This window comes from Gopherus evgoodei, chromosome 17, assembly GCF_007399415.2.
Source record: "Gopherus evgoodei ecotype Sinaloan lineage chromosome 17, rGopEvg1_v1.p, whole genome shotgun sequence".
NCBI lineage: Eukaryota > Metazoa > Chordata > Testudines > Testudinidae > Gopherus > Gopherus evgoodei.
In genome coordinates, this window is record NC_044338.1 from 22,575,744 (window position 1) to 22,597,380 (window position 21,637).

At 45.3% G+C, this 21,637-nt stretch overlaps 1 protein-coding gene across 1 annotated transcript in view; it reads right to left on the minus strand.

Annotated features, from left to right (window-relative positions):
- Positions 1–5,771: 5,771 nt before the first annotated feature.
- LOC115636458 (myeloperoxidase-like) overlaps positions 5,772–21,637 on the minus strand; it is a 40,794-nt gene continuing 24,928 nt past the window's right edge. The window contains exons 9-13 of the mRNA XM_030536577.1: positions 17,814–18,060; positions 15,820–15,990; positions 12,500–12,737; positions 8,195–8,406; positions 5,772–5,961 (exon numbers count right to left, since the gene is read on the minus strand). Of these exons, the coding sequence (XP_030392437.1) occupies positions 5,939–5,961; positions 8,195–8,406; positions 12,500–12,737; positions 15,820–15,990; positions 17,814–18,060 (891 nt within the window). The 3' untranslated portion in view covers positions 5,772–5,938. The remainder of the gene's footprint in view (positions 5,962–8,194; positions 8,407–12,499; positions 12,738–15,819; positions 15,991–17,813; positions 18,061–21,637) is intronic.

Here is a 21,637-nt window from a genome sequence, read left to right on the forward strand (position 1 = left end):
AGATAGTGCTTGGGGTGTGCTACAGACCGCCGGGGTTTGATTTGGATATGGAGAGAGATCTCTTTAATGTTTTTAATGAAGTAAACACTAATGGGAATTGTGTGATCATGGGAGACTTTAACTTCCCAGATATAGACTGGAGGACAAGTGCTAGTAAGAATAATAGGGCTCAGATTTTTCTGGATGTGATAGCAGATGGATTTCTTCACCAAGTAGTTGAAGAACCAACAAGAGGGGATGCCATTTTAGATTTGGTTTTGGTGAGTAGTGAGGACCTCATAGAAGAAATGGTTGTAGGGGACAACCTTGGTTCGAGTGATCATGAGCTAATTCAGTTCAAACTCGATGGAAGGATGAACAAAAATAGATCTGGGACTAGAGTTTTTGACTTCAAAAGGGCTAACTTTAGAGAATTAAGGAAATTAGCTAGGGAAGTGGATTGGACTGAAGAACTTGTGGATCTAAAGGCAGAGGAGGCCTGGAATTACTTTAAGTCGAAGCTGCAGAAACTATCAGAAGCCTGCATCCCAAGAAAGGGGAAAAAAACCATAGGCAGGAGCTGTAGACCAAGCTGGATGAGCAAGCATCTCAGAGAGGTGATTAAGAAAAAGCAGAAAGCCTACAAGGAGTGGAAGATGGGTGGGATTAGCAAGGAAAGCTATCTTAGTGAGGTCAGAACATGTAGGGATAAAGTGAGAGAGGCTAAAAGCCATGTAGAGTTGAACCTTGCAAAGGGAATTAAAACCAATAGTAAAAGGTTCTCTAGCCATATAAATAAGAAGAAAACAAAGAAAGAAGAAGTGGGACCGCTAAACACTGAGGATGGAATGGAGGTTAAGGATAACCTAGGCATGGCCCAATATCTAAATAAATACTTTGCCTCAGTGTTTAATAAGGCTAATGAGGAGCTTAGGGGTAATGGCAGGATGACAAATGAGAATGAGGATATGGAGGTAGATATTACCACATCTGAGGTAGAAGCCAAACTCCAACAGCTTAATGGGACAAAATCAGAGGGCCCAGATAATCTTCATCCAAGAATATTAAAGGAACTGGCACATGAAATTGCAAGCCCATTAGCAAGAATTTTTAATGAATCAGTAAACTCAGGGGTTGTACCATAAGACTGGAGAACTGCTAACATAGTTGCTATCTTTAAGAAAGGGGAAAAAAGTGATCCGAGTAAGTATAGGCTGTTAGTTTGACATCTGTAGTATGTAAGGTCTTGGAAAAAAATTTGAAGGAGAAAGTAGTTAAGGACATTGAGGTCAATGGTAATTGGGACAAATTACAATATAGTTTTACTAAAGGTAGATTGTGCCAAACCAACCCGATCTCCTTCTTTGAGAAGGTGAGAGATTATTTAGACAAAGGAAATGCAGTAGATCTAATTTACCTCGATTTCAGTAAGGCATTTGACACGGTTCCACATGGGGAATTATTAGTTAAATTGGAAAAGATGGGGATGAATATGAAAATTGAAAGGTGAATAAGGAACTGGTTAGAGGGGAGACTACAACGGGTCGTACTGAAAGGTGAACTGTCAGGCTGGAAGGAGGTTACTAGTGGAGTTCCTCAGGGATCAGTTTTGGGACCAATCTTATTTAACCTTTTTATTACTGACCTTGGCACAAAAAGCAGGAATGTGCTAATAAAGTTTGCAGATGACACAAAGCTGGAGGGTATTGCTAACACAGAGAAGGACCGGGATATCAAACAGGAAAATCTGGATAACCTTGTAAACTGGAGTAACAGTAATAGGATGAAATTTGATAGTGAAAAGTGCAAGGTCATGCATTTAGGGATTAATAATAAGAATTTTAGTTATAAATTGGGGACACATCAGTTGGAAGCAACAGAGGAGGAGAAGGACCTTGGAGTATTGGTTGATCACAGGGTGACTATGAGCCGCCTATGTGATATGGCTGTTAAAAAAGCTAATGCAGTTTTAGGATGCATCAAGCGAGATATTTCCAGCAAAGATAAGGAGGTGTTAGTACTGTTATATAAGGCACTGGTGAGACCTCATCTGGAATACTGTGTGCAGTTCTGGTCTCCCATGTTTAAGAAGGATGAATTCAAACTGGAACAGGTTCAGACACGGGTTACTAGGATGATCCGAGGAATGGAAAACCTGTCCTATGAAAGGAGACTCAAAGAACTTGGCTTGTTTAGCCTAACCAAAAGAAGGTTGAGGGGGGATATGCTTGCTCTTTATAAATATATCAGAGGGATTAATATTAGGGAGGGAGAGGAATTATTTAAGCTTAGTACCAATGTAGACACAAGAACGAATGGGTATAAACTGGACACTAGGAAGTTTAGACTTGAAATTAGATGAAGGTTTCTAACCATTAGAGGAGTGAAGTTCTGGAACTGCCTTCCAAGGGGAGTAGTGGGGGCAAAAGACATATTTGGCTTTAAGACTAAGCTTGATAAGTTTATGGAAAGGATGGTATGATGGGATAGCTTAATTTTGGCAATTGATCTTTGATTATCAGCAGGTAAGTATGCCCAGTGGTCTGTGATGGGATGTTAGATGGGATGGGATCTGAGTTACTGCAGAGAATTCTTTCCTGAGTGCTGGCTGGTGAGTCTTGCCCACACGCTCAGGGTTTAGCTGATCACCATATTTGGAGTCGGGAAGGAATTTTCCTCCAGGGCAGATTGATGGAGGCCCTGGAGGTTTTTTGCCTTCCTCTGCAGCATGGGGCACGGGTCACTTGCTGGTGGATTCTCTGCAGCTTGAGGTCTTCAAACCACAATTTGAGGACTTCAATAACTCAGACATAGGTTAGGAGTTTGTTATAGAAGTGGATGGGTAGGATTCTGTGGGTGCTTTGTGCAGGAGGTCAGACTAAATGATCATATTGGTCCCTTCTGACCCTAAAGTGTATGAGTCTATGAACCTTCAGCCTCGCACCAGTTGTGCAGCCAGCAGTTCACCAGTAGTATTTTTTGCCTTCTCTTGCTGATTAGATTTGTAGGAGCTCTAAGGTCATCACTTGAACTGTCCTCTTTTTCTACTCCCTTTCAAGATGCCTGAGATTTTGTGTCATTTGTGTGGTTCCACGTGATGCTTTGTCTTTGGTTCCAGGGTGTATCACTGTCAGAGGAGACTTGCCAGACAACTTCATAATAATCCTGTCTAATCCCTCAGTGACATCTCGTATTTTCACTCCTGGGAGACAGCTCACCAGCCTATTGCCCTCATGTCCCTTGCTGAATTTTCCATCCACTCGTCTTAATATGGACTTGCTGATGATGATGGTTTGCATTCTTAGGGTGGTTGAAGAACTTCTCTTGGTAGCTGCTTACTTCATACCACATCAGGTATGTCTCTGGTCGTTCCATGCCTCCAGAGATTTGTTCTGCAGTGGTTGGTTTGCTCAGTATTACTACAGGTCAGGTTGAATGACTTTGGTCACGTTAATTTGATGAAATTTAAAAAAATAATAACCTTACATTGAAATATTTTAAATAATTTTGCCCTCTGAGTAAGGCACGGGGAGTAAGGAACCAATTTCAGCCTTGTGGAAACTGGGCCCTGCAATCCCCCATACTTACTCTGAGGGTTCAGCTGGGACGCCCTGTCTCCTCTATGAGGGGGCTGGGAGGTTTCATTCGCAGCTGTTAGTCTGAGAGGTAGTTGTTGATTTGTACCAGGCCTGCTGCAGTTCTCCTCTCTCAGTTTCTGTCACAGCATCACGTGCCCCAGGAAGCCAAGGGATGCCTCTGCTGCACAGGGACTCGGCAGGGCAATTTCTTTTCAGCATTTTCTACTTTAGCTAGTGCCTCTGGATTTGAGCATGTACCTGCCGAGTCCCGGCATAATACCTCTCCTTGCTCACCTCCCTTCACTACTTACTGCTCTCATTGCATTGCACAAGGGAAAGGAAAGTCAGCCTCTGCTCCAAAAGAGCATTTTATTGGATGATGCGTTACACAGACAGTGGTTATACAGCAGACAAAGCAATTCAAGGCCTGTTACAGGAGAGAAGACGTTGGCTTGCCTCTCACTTGGGGAAGGGTGGGCTATGCATGGAATGAGACTATGTGAACTAGATCTGCTCTAGAACAAACTGGAATTAATTCAGGGAAGTTCTGTGGCCTATGTTATACAGAAAGTTAGACGAGGTGGTCACTATAGGCCCTTCTAGCCTTATAATTAAACAAACTGTTTCAGGTATTACTTCATTTCCACGCTAAGAAAAGGGAAAGAGAGCTTATTTACAAACACAGGCTCAAAAAAGAGTCACTGCCACCTTTATTGTGCCGTGTTTCCCACATAAATTGGCATGAGTGTAATAAACAGCTTCCTGCCTCCCCGGGGATGCGATCATGCTTCTGCTGCTTAGGCACAGAATCAAACCATTCTGATGACAGAAGAGCTCTAACAGAGAATGATTTTCTTCTCTGACTTTGCTTATTCCAGTTCTACCATGACACAGGGGCACGTGCAGTGACTGAGGGAGGCCTCCATGTTCTGAGCAGAAGGGATGAAAGCCCTCAAGCCCTGACAGTCAGAGGAGTCCCCTGTTGTGTAATGCTGAAGATCACACTGTGGCTTTGTGACAGTCACTAACAATTACTGTTCACGTCCCAAACTCTCAGCCTCGCACAGCAGAAGATTCTTTGCACTGATGCCTGAGTTAATTAAATTAACTGACGATTAAATTAAACTGCCAGAGGAACCACACGAGTGAACACAAGGGCTTTCCAAATGTCTATGGCCTCTGTGACTGGATAGCTAGGCACCAAATCACCCACATCTAGGGCTGCTCTGCACAATTCTAGCCACTTTAGCTGGGCACAGCAACTCTAATGCCAGCGGACCCTGTCCCAGAGAGCTAAACAATTATCAACGCAACAATTGCTGGTGGATTCCCCCTGCCTAGGGGAATCCTGAGGTGGCACAGAGCTTGTGTAATGTCTCCTACACCTCAGCTGCCAGATGGGGATGGAGCCAGGGGAAAGGAAGCATAATTAAGGCATCCCTGCACCACACTGGTCATCATCTTCCAGCTGCTCTAATGAGCACCAGGACTGGTCCCATCACCCAGGTTTAGGATGCAAAGACTCATACCAAGTGCTTCTTCACCAGCCCAGGGAACTGTGGCTGCTGTGCTAATTTCCTTTCACATATGGTGCTAACATTAGTGGTGCGTCCTTCATCTGGGACTACCAGAGCTCCACAGTCTGTGAAGAGACTAGGAATTAAGGAGTTAATGTCTTATTCCCTCAATAGGGACAATCTGCTGACTCACCATTCCAGGAAAAACAGCGAGAGATGCTTTTTCATTATAAAGAAACCAAAGAACAATAATTAAGTGGCATCCTATGGCTGACAATCTTTACTGTCTCATTCAAAGGCACTCCTGGGAAATCAGCAAACTATGTTTCTCTTAAAGGAAAAGTTCTAGTGATTTATTATAGTAACTCAGAGAGCAAAACAGATTTGTAGTAAATGAGAGACATGTTAAAAGTTCATTTCAGTGAAATTCTAGTGCATCCGTTGGACTTCCTTTGTCCTACAACACCAGCTCCCAACAGAGACCCAGGTAGTTATGGAAAATCAGACAGAAAGAAATGGCTCTTCAGACAAAGCTGATTTAGGCCAAATTTCACAAGAGGGCAGCTTCCTGGCTGATTGTGAATTATTCTGTTGTCATTTTGAAAACTCATTTTGGTGTCGTTCTCTGCTCTGTAATGTCATGTTTAGAACATTGCATACATTGCACTGGAAAGTCTTTTAACAATGCTCACTTTAATTTGGTTGCATCTCACTGAAAAGGCCTCATGCAAAACAAAATCAAGCCAGACGATAGCACTTATGCCCTGTATTCCAGGCAGTAAAAGCATTAGACTAAACGTGGTAAAGAATCCTTGCAGGCAGCATCCTGAATCCAGCCCTCCAGGGGAACTTCAGTTTCCATTGTTAGTAGTCACCGGATGCTTCTTCTGTGGGGTGAAATAGGCAAGGTGTTAATACAGCAGTGAAGGCCCCAGGAGGCTGGGATTGTGTTTCATCTCTATGAGTTAAGCAGGAACAGAAGGACAAGCGGAGACGTATCAGACAAAGAGGAGAGAGGCAAGATATCCACCAGTGGATGCCCTCAGTCTCTGTGGGAGGTGTTCACCTTGCCCAGCTGGAGTCCAGTACAGCTAAGCAGGATTCCCTTCTGACTAGGCACAGGAGCCAATAGATGGCCAAAGAACCTTTTTGAAGTGCGACTTTTAAGTTTGAGACATCTACCAATGAGAACTCTTGATACTTTGTGTACAGTGTCCTTCACGCCCCTGACATTTTAACCAATAGAACCGAAGCATGCAAATCTACTGGTCAGGAAGGGTGGCAATTGGTTGTATGTCGCAATGGGTCCACCTGATTTAGTCTATAATCGTAACAATTAGATAAACAGTCATTAATAAGTTAATTTCTAAGTTTTTCCAATGTAGCTTGGGCATGAAATGTCAGTGTTTTATCTGTCAACTATTAGCTGTGACTTAGCTGCTGAAGAAGGGAAGCAATGTAGCTCAGCTGAGAACCTGAAGGATCAGAAGGGGCAGAGGAGCAACTGAGTTCTGCAGGAGGACAAGGCAGGGAAGCACCCACCAGCCCTGCTCTAGCCTGCTGGGGGAAGCCCAGGGCTGCAAGCCAGAGCTTGCATGGCAGTAGAGATCTCCTCGAGCCAGACCTCACCTCTCACGTTTCCTCAGATACCATCAGTCAACGCTCCCAGGCTGCAGCCACCCGGTGTTCCCTGGTTACCAGGATGGCTGTTGTGTGAGAAGGGGATCCGCTAGCCTCTGCAGGGGTGTGACCCACTGCAGCTCATCTCTTCTAGCTCCCTGCACCAGGACTCCCCTTGGCAAGCCATAGTGAAGCATCCTCCTTCTGCAGCACTGAACTGCTCCTCACGTACATCCCACAGCCCCTGTGCTCTCTGCATTGCCCACTGGCAGAGCTGGTGCTGTCCCACTGGGGGCCGTAAGCAGGAATATCCCCACACGCACACAAACACACACACGCACTACTAAACCAGGCAAATTCTTATGATAAAAACTTTGGGACTCCTTGAGCTGCTCAGGACCCTAAGCAATTGCTTAGTCTGCTCAGGAAGCCCAGGAAGCCAGCTCTGTCCACTGGGCTTCTGCTGGGGCTCCTCACACACCTTCTTCAGTTGCCAGGAGCTCCAGAGGCATAAATGAAAACAGTTCTGAAGAATAATAGAAACAAGAAGCCAAATCCCATGCTGCAAAGGGACCTGCATTGGAGATCTTAGAGACTTTTCGGGGGGGGCTCCATACATTCTGTGAATTTTTAGCTCCGGGGACCCAGAAAAACATTAGATCAAAAAGCTAAATTTGGAAAAAGGCATATTTAAACCTTTAGAAGTTAAACATACTCCAGCCACTTAGTCCAGATCCAGGTCTGGCGGAAATATCAGAAACAATATCTGTACTCAGAATCTTTCTTCATAGGAAATAAATGAAATAAATTTTAGCGTAAAGTGGAAATCTCAACTCAGCCTTATCTATGGAGCCAACACCTGATCCCTCAGCAATTATTTGCTAAACACTGACAATGTGCTCAGCACAAGACATAGCAAGGACAGACAGCCAGGCTGGAGGGATTGCTGCTCTGACCCAGTATGGTAAGTCTGACGTGACAGGAAGACCCTTTCCTGAGGAGGTAACAAGCCAAACATTTATATAAAGTCATCCCTGGCAGCCCAGGTCAGCTTTACCTTTGACCAGCAATGCTGATGGGCTGCATACCCATGAGCTTACTCATAACAGACCCAATTTTCAAGCCTGGGTGCCTAAATGGAGGCGTCTATATACCAGTTTTTTGGACCTAAGAGCCAGCTTTACAAAGCTATTTAGGCACCTAAATCTGTAGATAGGCACCCAGCAGGATTTTCAAAAGCACTTCAGTGAATTACATGCCAGACTCACATTGATTTTAAAGGGAGTTAAAGTATCTTAATCTATTTAGGTGCTTTTGAAAATCCCACTAGGCCCCTATTTGCATCTTTAGGCAACTAAAAACCTTTGAAAATATGCCCTGTAGGTATTTATCTAGGCTACTAAATGCAGATGCAAACATGCATCTTTGAGTATCCTACTTTGAAAATTGAGTTCCCCATGTTACGTTGAGTGCAAGCCAGCCAATTCACTCTGTACCTACCTTCCCCTTCACGTGTTGATCTCCAGGCCGAGAGGTCCAACTTCTGGATCTGATTGCAGTTCACAAAGTCTCTGGGATATCTATTGACGTGGAAAATATTCCTAGGAACCTCAGTAATGTGGGTGTTATCACAGATTATACGTGGCAAACTGATCCGTCTCAGGGCGCCTCGCTGCTGGGGAGTGAAAATCCCTGTGTTCTCCCACCAGAATCTGCCCAAAACAGGAAAACAGCAGAACCAGATTTTATCCTGTGGGTTTCTATAGACTCGGGATCATTGGCATGTCGTTTCCAGTGAAACCTGAACACCAGCAACACCTTTCTTTTGTGAGCTTTGCCATGAATGGGGCTTTGTAGTGAGGCTGAGTGTGAGGGACCACTATGCTCCCCTCGGTGGGTGGAGCCAAACCTGCCCCGCACTCCTCACTGGAAGTCCCAGGAGCTCAGCTGCTGCTGAGCTAGAGGAGAGACCAGACGTCCCTGCCAGAGCCTGGCTGAGCTCTGAGCGGACCGACACTTTGCCATCGGGGGGGGGGGGGGGGGGAGACGAGGACGCTGAGGAGCAGCTGGAGCTACCTGTGGCCAAGTACTCTGACGAGAGGGGGGATCTTAAGACCAGAACTCAGTATTGTCCCTATAAGGCAGCAATGGAAGGGCTGGACCTGCAGAGGCTGGTCCTTAGCCAGGTAGAAGTTAAGGGTGCCATATCACCTGCTCCATAATTCCTCTTTCCGTAAAAAAGGTTTTCCTGCCCTATGCTCACAACAGCTATTGCAAAGCACTTGCCTACAAGCTATCTGACCAGGTCCTTGGCCCATCTTAACTCCCCTTTGGGTTGCTAGTGGCACAAAGGGAACTAAAAGCTAGCTTAAGGCAGAAATGGAGGAGACTCTCCCAGAGTGTGGGTTTCACCCTGGGGGTCACAGGCCCCTCTTCCTTCCTATATTGCTAAACAGATAAGGGGCCCCAGCAGAAAAACCCAAATGGTTGAGAGTCACGGTCCTAGTAAAAAGGAAACCGCAGCTGTCATAGGGCATGACCTTTATCACCTATTTCCTGCCTGGGCAGGAGGTATTTGGGGGAAGGAGGCAGCATGTTTAGGATGGGGCCAGAACACAATGTGTACTGCAGTGTTTCAAGCTGGCAGAGCAGCCCTGTGAGGTACATTATCCACTAGTGCAAGTTAGAGAGGCCCAGAGTCTGCTCTAACTTGTGCCATGGTGTAGTTTGGCCCTCAGTAGCTGTGAGGATTGAAGTGGAGTGGAAAGTTGGTGAAAAGCCACCTATAACCCCCTCTTCAGGTTCTGCGAGTGCTGCTGTGTGTACCTGGGGGCCTGGCCCGCTGTGTAGCCAGTATCTAACTCAGTTACACAATCTGGACACAATCTGGACTTTTTGTAGGATGAATACCGCTAGTTATAACCCTGTGGTTTATCTGGCCCAACTAGCGCACAGATCTAGGAATGTGAAAATGAAGAGTTTGCATGGCCCCAGATGGGGAAAGGCAGCTCCAAAAGTGCTCTTGTTAAAGGAACTTTGTTTTCACCTACAATCCATCAGTGATCTTCCAGAAAACACCATCCTGGCCACTATGGAGGTGGAAGCCCTCTACACCAACATTCCACACAAAGATGGACTACAAGCCATCAGGAATAGTATCCTCGATAATATCATGGCTAACCTGGTGGCTGAACTTTGTGACTTTATCCTCACCCACAACTACTTCACATTTGGGGACAATATATACCTTCAAGTCAGCAGCACTGCTGTGGGTACCCACATGGCCCCACAGTGTGTCAACATCTTTATGGCTGACTTAGAACAACGCTTCCTTAGATCTCGTTCCCTAATGCCCCTACTCTACTTGTGCTACATTGATGACATCTTCATCATCTGGACCCATGGAAAAGAAGCCCTCGAGGAATTCCACCATGATTTTAACAATTTCCATCCCACCATCCCACCATCAGCCTAGACCAATCCACATAAGCGGTCCATTTCCTAGACATTACTGCGCTAATAAGTGATGGTCACATAAACACCACCCTATACCGGAAACCCACTGACCGCTATACTTACCTACATGCCTCCAGCTTCCATCCAGGACACACCACATGATCCATTTGTCTACAGCCAAGCTCTAAGATATAACTGTATTTGCTCCAATCCCTCAGACAGAGATAAACACCTACAAGATCTCTATCAAGCATTCTTAAAACTACGATACCCACTTGCTGAAGTGAAAAAACAGATTGACAGAGCCAGAAGAGTACCCAGAAGCCACCTACTACAGGACAGGCCCAACAAAGAAAATAACAGAACACCACTAGCCATCACCTACACCTCTCCAGTGCATCATCAGAGATCTACAACCTATCCTGAAAGATGACTCCTTGCTCTCACAGATCTTGGGAGACAGGCCAGTCCTCGCTTACAGACAGCCCCCCAACCTGAAGCAAATACTCACCAGCAACTGCACACTGTACAACATAAACACTAACCCAGGAATCTATCCTTGCAACAAAGCCCGATGCCAACTCTGTCCACATATCTATTCAAGTGACACCATCATAGGACCTAATCACATCAGCCACGCTATCAGAGGCTCATTCACCTGCACATCTACCAATGTGATATATGCCATCATGTGCCAGCAATGCCCCTCTGCCATGTACATTGGCCAAACCAGACAATCTCTACGCAAAAGAATAAATGGATACAAATCTGACATCAGGAATCATAACATTCCAAAACCAGTGGGAGAACACTTCAACCTCTCTAACCACTCAGTGACAGACTTGAAGGTGGCAATTTTGCAACAAAAAAACTTCAAAAACAGACTCCAAAGAGAGACTGCTGAACTCTAATTAATATGCAAATTAGATACAATTAACTTAGGTTTAAACAGAGACTGGGAATGGTTGGGTCATCACACTAATTGAATCTATTTCCTTATATTAAGTTCTCCTCACACCTTCTATGGGTCTTCTCAATTATCACTTCAAAGGTATTTTTTCTCCTGCTGACGATAGCTCATCTCAGTTGATTGGACTCTTCCAGTTGGTATGCATACTTCCACCTTTTCATGTTCTCTGTATGTATAAATATCTCCTGTCTGTGTGTTCCATTCTATGCATCTGAAGAAGTGGGCTGTAGGCCACGAAAGCTTATACTGAAATAAATTTGTCAGTCTCTAAGGTGCCACAAGTACTCCTGTTCTTTTTCGTTTTCACCTGTGAGTGCTGAGAGTCATCACTTTATCACGCCATCCTGTCCTCAGCCCATCAGTCCTGATATCTAATCATACACACTGCAGAGGCATATAAGATCCTGTATTGTATTCTCCTCCATTGCTGAATTGCTTTCTTCCTCCCCTCCCCATCTTTCTTCCTATCCTCTCATTATCCTAGCTTTTCATTGAATCCTGAAATCAACTACACTGCATTCATCCAAGCCTGCCTTGTCTAAGGTGAAAAAATCCAACCAGGTGACACCCCTCACGAGAATGTGAACCAGGGTCCAAGCTGCAGGCGTCATGGCTGACTTGCTGGCCAAAGCATCCAATCATAACTAAAGAGCAGTCCACTGTTCCAAAAACATCAAGAAAAACATATTTCACCCCTCTTTTCTATCCTGTCCCTCATCCATCTTGTGTCTGTCTGTTTGATAGCAACAGGATAGGTGAATGTCCTTCACGCATCAGGACTGACAGTAGAATTAGTCCTTAGCTTTTCAGCAAAGAAAGATTATTAATGAAAAAGGAAACTGATGTTTTGACACTGAAAGGAGAGAGTCTTTGATAGGGTCAGACTAAGGTGGGGTTTTTTTTTGCATAGTCACTCAACCACAGTTTCAATATAAATGCTTGGTTTAATTCCTTGGTTTTTCTTGAGCATGCAGGGGGTGTGAGTGTGTATGTGTGTGAGAGAGAGAGAGAGCAATCATTAAACTTTCAACTTGAATGAATACTTTTGGGTGTTTGCCAAGTAACCAAGTACAACCAAGGCCACTGTGAAAAATAACCCCTGGCCTATCAATCACTGCTGAATGTGGGACAGTGAAAGAATTTATAAACACCTTTAACTCTTTAGGCCTTGGAGATTAAAATCCTTACAAAAGATCCCCAAAATAGAGGGACCCAGAATGCTTTTTTAAATGCTGGCCCAAGGGAATATGTATTTTACCAGGAAAGAAAGAAAAGTTTTGGAAAAAACAAAATCATATATGGAGTTTGCATTCAGCTCCCAAAACAAACAGCCTCCTACCCTTAATCACTGGGATTCCTGTCTTTGTATGATCACTTACCTGTCCCCATCTCGTAATCTTCTGAACTGAGATCCAATGATGCAAGCCATGGTGGGCCCAACTCTGCCATTGAGAACAAACGGCTCCGCGAGTGCCCCAATCCAGATGTCGATATTGTATGGTGTCCCGTACAGGTCCATGAACTTCCTGGCCAGCTCACTATTTTTCAGCACTGCAGAGAGTTCAGCGAAGTTGCGAGGCTGTGAGAGCCCACAGAATTGTCTCCAGGCGTTATACCCTGAAGAACCAGAGCACAGCAGTCAATACCTCCATCTCCCTCCCATTGGTGTCAGCAAGTTGTTCCTCTCTCTTTGAGTGACCCAGTCACACATTTGTTTCTAGTGTATTTGAAGACTTTTCTAAAGCTCTCCCCTTATTGTCTCTGTTTTTCTGTTCTTTGTGTCAATTCTTTGCCACTTTAGTTCCCATTTGTATCTTACCTGGCATGGCCTGTATAGTTCAGGCAGGATGTCTATTCTTTAGATAATGCTGATTTAGATGCAATCCTTTCTTGCTTGACAGCTTTTACTCTTTCTTTGTTTTGGTGTCAAAGGCAGATGAATAATTGTCTCTCTCTATGGAGTCGTCAGTTACTTTCAGGCTCCATTTACAGTTTAAGATTCTAATATGTTCTTCTACCTGCTCTTCACCAAGACGATCTTTGGCTGTATAGACGGGGGAATGTTGAGTAGAACTAGTGAGGGGCTGTCATCTCTGAGTACATCACTGTTGGGACACTACATCCCATTCCGGTCTCCTCACTTTAAAAAGACTATTGAAAACCTGGGCAGGGTTCTGAGAAGAGCTACAGGAATCATCGGAAGTCTGGAAAGTACAACGTACACTAAAAGATTTAATGAGCTCAATATATTTCACTTATCAAAACAAAGATTAAGAGACTCGCTGATCCTGGCCTGTAATCACCTGTCTAAAGAAGGCCCCAGGCATTAGGGAGCTCTTTGCTCTAGCAGATAAAGGCAGGATATGATCCAATAGCTGGAAGCTGAAGTTAGACAAGTTCAAATGAGAAATAAGTTGCAGCTTTTTAACAGTAGGTGTAATGAACCATTGCAACAGATGAGCAAGGGAGGGAGTAAATTATCCTCATTTAGAGGGTTTTAATCAATTTGGGTATTGTTCTAAATGTTCTGTTCTAGTTCAGACACCTGGTACTAGACCCAATAGTGTTTCCTTACATAGCAGGGAAGAATTATTCCCTCCACTGCAGGAAGGGCAGGCTGGTGTTATATTGTCTGTGTTAGGCTGGTCAGATTAGACCCTAGAGATTATTTCTGGCCTTGAAAACTGTGAACTTATCACCATTCCTCATAATTTTGAAATCTGCCCTATTAAATTTCCCACCACAATGCTACTGTAGTTACAATATCAGCCTAACTGGGCAGTGATCACCATTAGCCCAGGAAGTTCCTACGCCCCATTTTAAAGTTATTAACTCCTGTCTGTTACTCAAGAGTAAGAGCTTGTCTGCAAGGAAAATGCTGCAGCTGCACCACTGCAGTGCTTCAGTGAAGACGCTACCTACCCCAACAGGAGGAGTCTCCCGTTGGCACAGGTACTCCACTTCCCCGAGAGGTGGAACTAGGTCTACACCAGGGACTAAGTCAGTTTAACTGCGTCACTTAGGGGGGTGGATTATTCATTCCCCTGAGCAATGTAATGATACTGACCTAATTTCCCGATGTAGACCATGTCTGAATTGAGAATTGCTTCTTCTGTAAGCACCTAAACAGGCTGATGTAAAAAGGTATCATTTTGGTACCAAATTGCTTCTCCAAACCATTCCCTGATTCATAGAGTGTAAGGTAGGAAGGGACTATTAGATCATCTAGTCTGACCTCCTGCGTAACAGAGGACAGAAATTTTGGCTTATCCTGTGTTGAGCCCAAGGCCTACTCTACACTAGGGTGGGGGTGGGGGTGGGGGTGGGGATCGATCTAAGATACCCAACTTCAGCTATGAGAATAGAATAGCTGAAGTCAACATATCTTAGATAGACTTAGAATAATTTACTTCGCGTCCTCGTGGCGCGGGATCAACGGCCACCGCTCCCCCGTCGACTTTGCTTTCGCCTCTTGCTGAGCTGGAGTTCAGCAGTTGACGGGAGAGCGACTGGGGATCAATTTATCACGTCTACACTACACACGATAAATCAATCCCCGAAAGATCAATCGCTACCCGCCAATCCAGCGGATAGTGTAGACGTACCCCAACAGTATGTGTCTAGGTAAAGCATCTCTTCCAGAAAGGCTCCAGTCTTGCTCTGAAGACTTCAGAAGGTGAGAATCGACCACTTTCCTTGACAGCTTGTTCCAGTGGCTAATCACCCTCTATTAAAAATGTTGCCTTATTTCCCATTTGAATTTGTCTGGCCTCAGCTTACAGCCATTGGCTCTTGTTCTGCCTTTCTCCACTACATTAAAGAGCCTTTTAGCACACAGTATTTTCTCCCCGTGCAGGTACTTATATAGTGTAATCAAGTCACCTCTATATCAGCTAGATCAGCTGAGTTTTTTAAGTCTCATGTCACTGTAAGGCATTTTCTCCAGCCCTCAAATCTTTTTGGGGCACTTCTCTGTACCATCTTCAATTTGTCATCATTTTTTTCTCATTGGAGACACCAGAACTGGACGCAACATTCCAATACTGGTCCCACCAATGCCGTACAGAGGTAAAATCATCTCCTTACTCCTACTCACCATGGTCTAGTGAAGGGGCACTTTGCCACACAATAAGGAGGCACACTCAGGACATGTGAGAAGATGCGATTTGTTGAATCAAACAGGCAGCATGGTTCAGGAGCTGGGCACAGAGTTAGAATGCAGAAACTCCTGAATTTTAGTCCTGGCTAGGCAATGACTCTTGCAGACAAGTCATTAGTTTCCATGACAGTTTTGCCATTTATCAGTTGAAGATAATATGTTTGTTGTGACACACAGAGAAGACCATTAGCACCATTCTGTGCAATGTGATGTGACTGCAAAGGGTTATGCTGCTGAGCACCTAATTCCAGTCAGCTCCTAGCTCCACCTCGGCTGCTAACTCAGTGGCTAACTTTTCTACCTACTGGTTTACTGTGGCATAGATCCCCAAAACACTGGGCTATTAATATTTACTCTCCATGTCAGATTTTTTTTGTCCCAGGGTCTGTGGAAGGGTTAAGGCTGACTACATTTCTCCTTACATTTCTCCCCATCTAGACTATACTGCAATTTACATTAATTCCTGTGGGGTTTGGCATATTGGTTTTTCCTCTTTTTCTGGAGTTTTGTTTCTGAGATGGAGCCAGCTGGGATCCTCACCTGGGAGACCTTTATCTCTGCCACGCTGCATGTTAAGTGCAGGTAAATCCAGTCCAATCCTCGTGACCTGTTCAAACAGCCGATCCCGGAGTTCATCCACAACCATTTGCTGCTGTGTCATCAGTTTGGCCGGATTAGCCATCAAGCCACGGAGAATAGGGTCAATGCCACCTGCAGTAATTAAACAGCTACCAGTAAATGGCCTTCCACATCCAACTCCATCATTTGAAACAGAGTCCCCAGCTGGGCTTTTCTTCATACATCTATTGGTATAGCAGATGACTTGGAAACCTAAGCTTTGAATTTCCTGATATCTGGCAAAGGACTCCTTTGGAAAAGGAGAGTGGTCCAGCAGTTAGCATGCTGACCTGGGACTCAGGAGACTTGGGTTGAATTTCCTGCACCATCACAGACTACCTAGGAGGCCTTGGGCAAGTTGCTCAGGCCCCAATCCAAGAAAGGTGCGTGGCCATTGTAAAGATTCACTTCTCAGTTCCTGGAAAATCAGGGGACTCACAAAGCCTGAGGCAGGCACCAATGCATGGGGGCAGAGAGAGAGGCACCTGAGGAAAGGCTCCACAAAAGCTCGGTGGGGAGCTACCTGAGCTAGCCAAAGGGGGAGGTGGATCAGAGGGGAGTGTTCTAAGCGCCACCCCCTCACAGAGTTCAGCACCCAAGTCCAGGCTGCAGGACGGATCTCTGCTAGCAATCCACAGCCAGGAACCCCTCTGCTGGAGTCAGGAGGTTTAGGTGGCTGCCTAGCTTCCCACAACACTTAGGAAGCTGCTTCGTGTATAACCTCAGTGCACTGGTTAGGGCACTCACCCGGGATATGGGAGACCGAGTTCAATTCCCCCTCTGCCTGATGAGAAGAAGGGATTTGACCCTGCTCATATGAACCCCCTAACGACTGGAGTATGGGATATTCTGGTAGCAGGTGCTAGTCTCTCTTGTGGAAGCTGTTCTACTCTAACTAAATATTAATTGGGCCAGAGAAAGCATGAGACTCTCCCTATGGTCCAGTGGTTAGGGCACCCACCTGAGAGGTGGGAAAGCCCTCTTCAAATCCTGTCTCCTAATTGGGAAGAGGATGGAATTAAACTGGGGTCTCCCCCATCCTGGGCGAGTACCCTAGCCACTGGATTAAAGGCTATAAGGGAGGCCAGCTCTGCCTCCTCCTCCCTCCTTGCCTGACTGTTCTGGGTAGCGTTAGGCTTGTTTTGAGCACACCCACTGGACTGGGCCCTGCAGGAAGATAGGTGGGGGAACATGGTCTGGGCAGAACCATGGACCCCAAGAAGCATTTAGGCACCTAAAGGGTTAAACGGCAGCTGAATGGGGGGGTTGTGACTTGCAGTGGTGCCTAAACAGGGATTTGGTCCCCTAAAGCTGGAGTTTAGGCACGTACGCCCCTTTGTGGACCTCTCCCTCACTCTCTCTGGGCCTCAGGTCCCCATCTGCAACAGGGGACAGTAAGAACATCAGAATGGCCATCCTGGCTCAGAGCAATGGTCCATCTAGCCCAGTGTCCTGTCTCTGACAGTGGCCAATGCCAGATGTCTGCACAATCTCACAGGGGCGTTGTGAGGATAAATACCTTAAAGAATGTGTCAGACCCAGACCCTACGGTGATGGGGACCATGTAAGTACCTCACATAGATTCAAATTTCCTCCATTCAGGTCTTTTTTCCTCCTCTTTCAATTCTAGGAATATTTTTATCTTTGGTATTTTATTAGCAACTGTAACCATTTAACCAACCAGCCGTGAGCTTCCCCAAGAGGCCGGTTTCTACTTTGACCACTCAGGGGAATTGTGCTGGGATGGCAAGATGCTTTGACCACCCGTGACTGGCAGGATTCACTGGCTGATTTTGAGACAATGACCCCTATTTTGATGTATCCTGTTGTGAAGTCTGGCCATCATGGCAGACCGGACGGATCTGACCAGAATGGGTGCGGAGCAGCAGAATGCAGAACTGCAGGAAGGGTTTTACCTTGTGTCACAATTTTCCACATAGCAAAGAATTCTTTGCTGAGGAGGCTTGGGGGGCCTACAGGCTGGTAGCGATTATCCAAGCGGAACACAAAGGGCTGAATCGAAGCATGACCAAAGCGGAAAGCGATGGTGAAGATGCTGGATATTCGGGGATCCACAGAGTCATTGTACTGCCGGTAGGAAGGAATTGCTGTCCCAAAGGTATTTCCCAGCAGGCGGGGCAAGTAGTCTCTGAAGGTTATTATCTGGGGGAAAACAAGGAGAGGGTGATCCACTCATGGCACCAACATCAGCTCCCTGGGAGTGCGGAAAGGGCTATGCTCTTCTCCCAAGAGTCATTCTATGTAACTGTTTCAAAACCACCTGTCTGGGAATACATGATAAAAGGGCAGGTGCTTGCACAAAGTGGGAGCAGAGAAAGTGCACAGGACAGGGACTACCCAACAATCATCTCTCTGTTGACGTGGCCAGACACTCTTTTCACCCAAACACACGTTAGTCCCAGGCACTACTTGTAACTTACTTCCTAACTTTGTGGCACGGACTCATGGTCCTTTCTACACCTGGCCATTTTATCACGTGGTCAGTGATGCATTCTTGGGCAGGTCAGATTTGGGTGTCAGCACAAAAGTCCTCTGCGTATGGCTGCAGCTTCCCCAGCCAGGCGACGGTTTCAGAATCTCAGCTTTCATTACAAATAACAAAGTTTCTGCCCCTCATGTTTGCTCAGAAAGTAATTAAAACAGGCTACTGTGAGCATGTCAGACCTGTCCTCTACTTCCTACGCTGGCTTACCATAGAATTTCACATTAAGTTCAAGGTCTCAGTCCCAAGGTATCTAAAAGACTATCTAAAGCTCCCAGATGAAACCTGTGATCAACACACCGCTCCCATGGCACAGTGGAACTCTCAACAATCAGGGTAAAGATCATCTGTGTAGGAGACAGGATTTTTTCCAGGGTTTAGTCCAAGACAGTGCAATGAAATCCCCCATGAACCAAGGACCATCCCAAATCTCCTTACATTCCACTTCAGCTGCAAGGCACATATCTCTGACCTTGCCAGTCAAAGGGGGCTGGTGGTTCTTAAAAGATGTAATACTAGACGCTCAACATCAAGCGATTCCAATGCAGAGAAAAGAAAAGAAGAGCCACAGGAGGCCAATGTGGCTGCATGAGAAGCTTTGTAGCTATCTAAAACCAAAAGGGATCCATACAGGAGATGGAAGGAGAGGCACAGCCCCAAGGAAAGATACATGGGAATAGTGTGATTGTGTAGGGACAAGATCAGGAGAGCCAAGGCAAAGAATGAGTTACTGCTGGCAAGGAATGTTGGAGGCAACAAGAAGGGGATCTACAAATATGTCAGAGAAAAAAAGGAAGATCAGGGATGCTGAGGATCCACTGCTCAATGGAGAAGGGGAGCTGGTAATGGAAGAAGATAGGACGGAAGAGCTGCTCAATGCTGACTTCGCTTCAGTCTTCACACCATAGCAATAGATACATTTATAAAAAAGAAAAATCCAACCTACAAATCAAGAAACTTCACTGTGTCTGCTTCTCCCTCTCAGGAGAGGATGAGAGAACCAACCAACACGTACCAGATGTGTAGTCACATTGCTTTATGTACGACAGGAAGGGGTCCAGATGCTGTGGTGATGAGCAAGTATAAAAACTATACAAACTAGAACAGACAGCAGGGGGAAGAGCAACCACAAGTGCCAGGGGGAAGCTGCCTGGCCCCAGACCCACCACTGGAATAGTTCTGTCCCCTACTGCTCTGAGTTGGGGGACTAGCTGACTCAGGGCTCTGATGCCCCACTAGTCTCTCTCTTGCGGGGGCTTGGATGCCTCTGAGCTCTGCTCCTTCCCTCTGGCCTTTGGGCTCCACAGGTCAGATGAGGACAGAAATTGCCAGTGTCTCCCAAACACCATCCACATGTGGCTCCAAAGGAAGATGCTGTTCCCAGCAGCTTGTGCAGATCTGTGACATCCCTTCCCTCCTTTCTTACATACTACAGCCAATTTGCAGCCGAATTAATAGTGCTGACATTTAAATTATCACCACTATTGAACATCTGCACTTGCGGCCCCAAAGCAATGAATGGGGCAGCCCACACATCTCAGAGCTATTGTTTCAAGCTCTCTGAAGATTCAGACAGGCATCACACTCATTTCACATTTTCAAGGTTCTCTCTACAGCTATAAAGGCTGGAGTTAGAGCTGAACAAAAGTCAGAATTTCCATCCTGTGGGAAACTGCAATATTTTAACATTTATATCCAACCCTAATCAGAATGAAAAGTTGAAATTTCAGCAAGGTTTTCAGAACAAAATAGTCTAAAATATTTTGTTTAGGAAATGCCAAAATCAGAGAAGGGACCTTGAGAGGTATTCTAGTCCAGTCCCCCGTGCTGGGGCAGGACCAAGTAACCCTGGACCATCCCTGACAGATGTTTGTCCAACCTGTTCTTAAAACCCACCAGGGATGAGGATTCCACAATCTCCTTTAGTAACTGGTTCCAGTACTTCACTTAACTCTGAGTTAGAAAGTTTTTCCTAATATCTAAAGTAAATTTCCCTTGCTGCAGATTAAGTCCATCACTTCTTGTCCTACCTTCAGTGGATGTGGAGAACAACTGACCACTGTCCTCTGTAACAGCCCTTAACATATCTGAAGACTGTTATCAGTTCCCCATACCCCTCAGTCTTCTTTTCTTCAGACTAAACATGCCAGTTTGTGTCCTCATGGGTCAGGTTTTCTAAACCTTTGATCATTTTTGTAATTCTCCTCTGGACTCTTTCCAATTTATTCACATCCTTCCTAGAGTGTGGCACCCAGAACTGGACACAGGACTCCAACTGAGGCCTCACAAGTTCTGAGTACAGCAGTACAGTTACCTCCGATGTCTCACTTATGACACTCTTATTAATATGCCCCAGAATGACATTAACCTTTTTCACAGCTGCATCACATTGTCGACTCATATTCAATTTGTGATCCATGGTAATCCCAAAATCCTGTTCAGCAATACTACTATATAGCCAGTTATTTCCCAGTTTGTAGATGTGCATGGGATGTTTACTTTCTAAGCAAAGCACTTTGCACTTATCTTTACTGAATTTCATCTTGTTGAATTCAGACAAACTCTCCAATTTGTCAAGGTTGTTCTGAATTCTAATCCTGTCCTCCAAAGTGTCCTTCCAGCTTGTTGTCATTTCCATATTTTAAAAGCATATTCTCCACTCTATTAGCTAAATCATTAATGAAAATAGCAAATAGTACCAGACCCAGGACAGACTCCTGTGAGGCACCACTACATAACATCTTCCCAGTTTGACAACAAACCAAACATGCATCTGATGAAGTGGGTATTCACCCATGAAAGCTCGTGCTCCAATATGTCTGTTAGTCTATAAGGTGCCACAGGACTCTGTGCTTCTCTAACAAACCATTGGTAACCACTCCTTGAGTATTGTCTTTTAACCAGTTATGCACCCATTTTATATTAATTTAATCTAGGCCGTATTCCTCTGGTTTGCTCAGAAGAATATCATGTGGGACTGTGTCAAAAGACTTAGTAAACTCAAATGCTGAAACTGCAGTTTCCATCGGAAAATCATTCCAGCTGAAAACTCCAAACCCACTACCGTTGAAGACCCTTTTCTAGTATTAAAGGGAGAATCTGAACAAGTGGAGCATAAGAAAAGTAATGGTTTCCCCAACAGGGTATTCCCTGGCCTAATACAGCCCTGCAGACAGTGGAGTTGGCTGGATGTGCTGTTGATGCAGAGTGAAGAGGAGGTTGAGTATGCTGTGCACT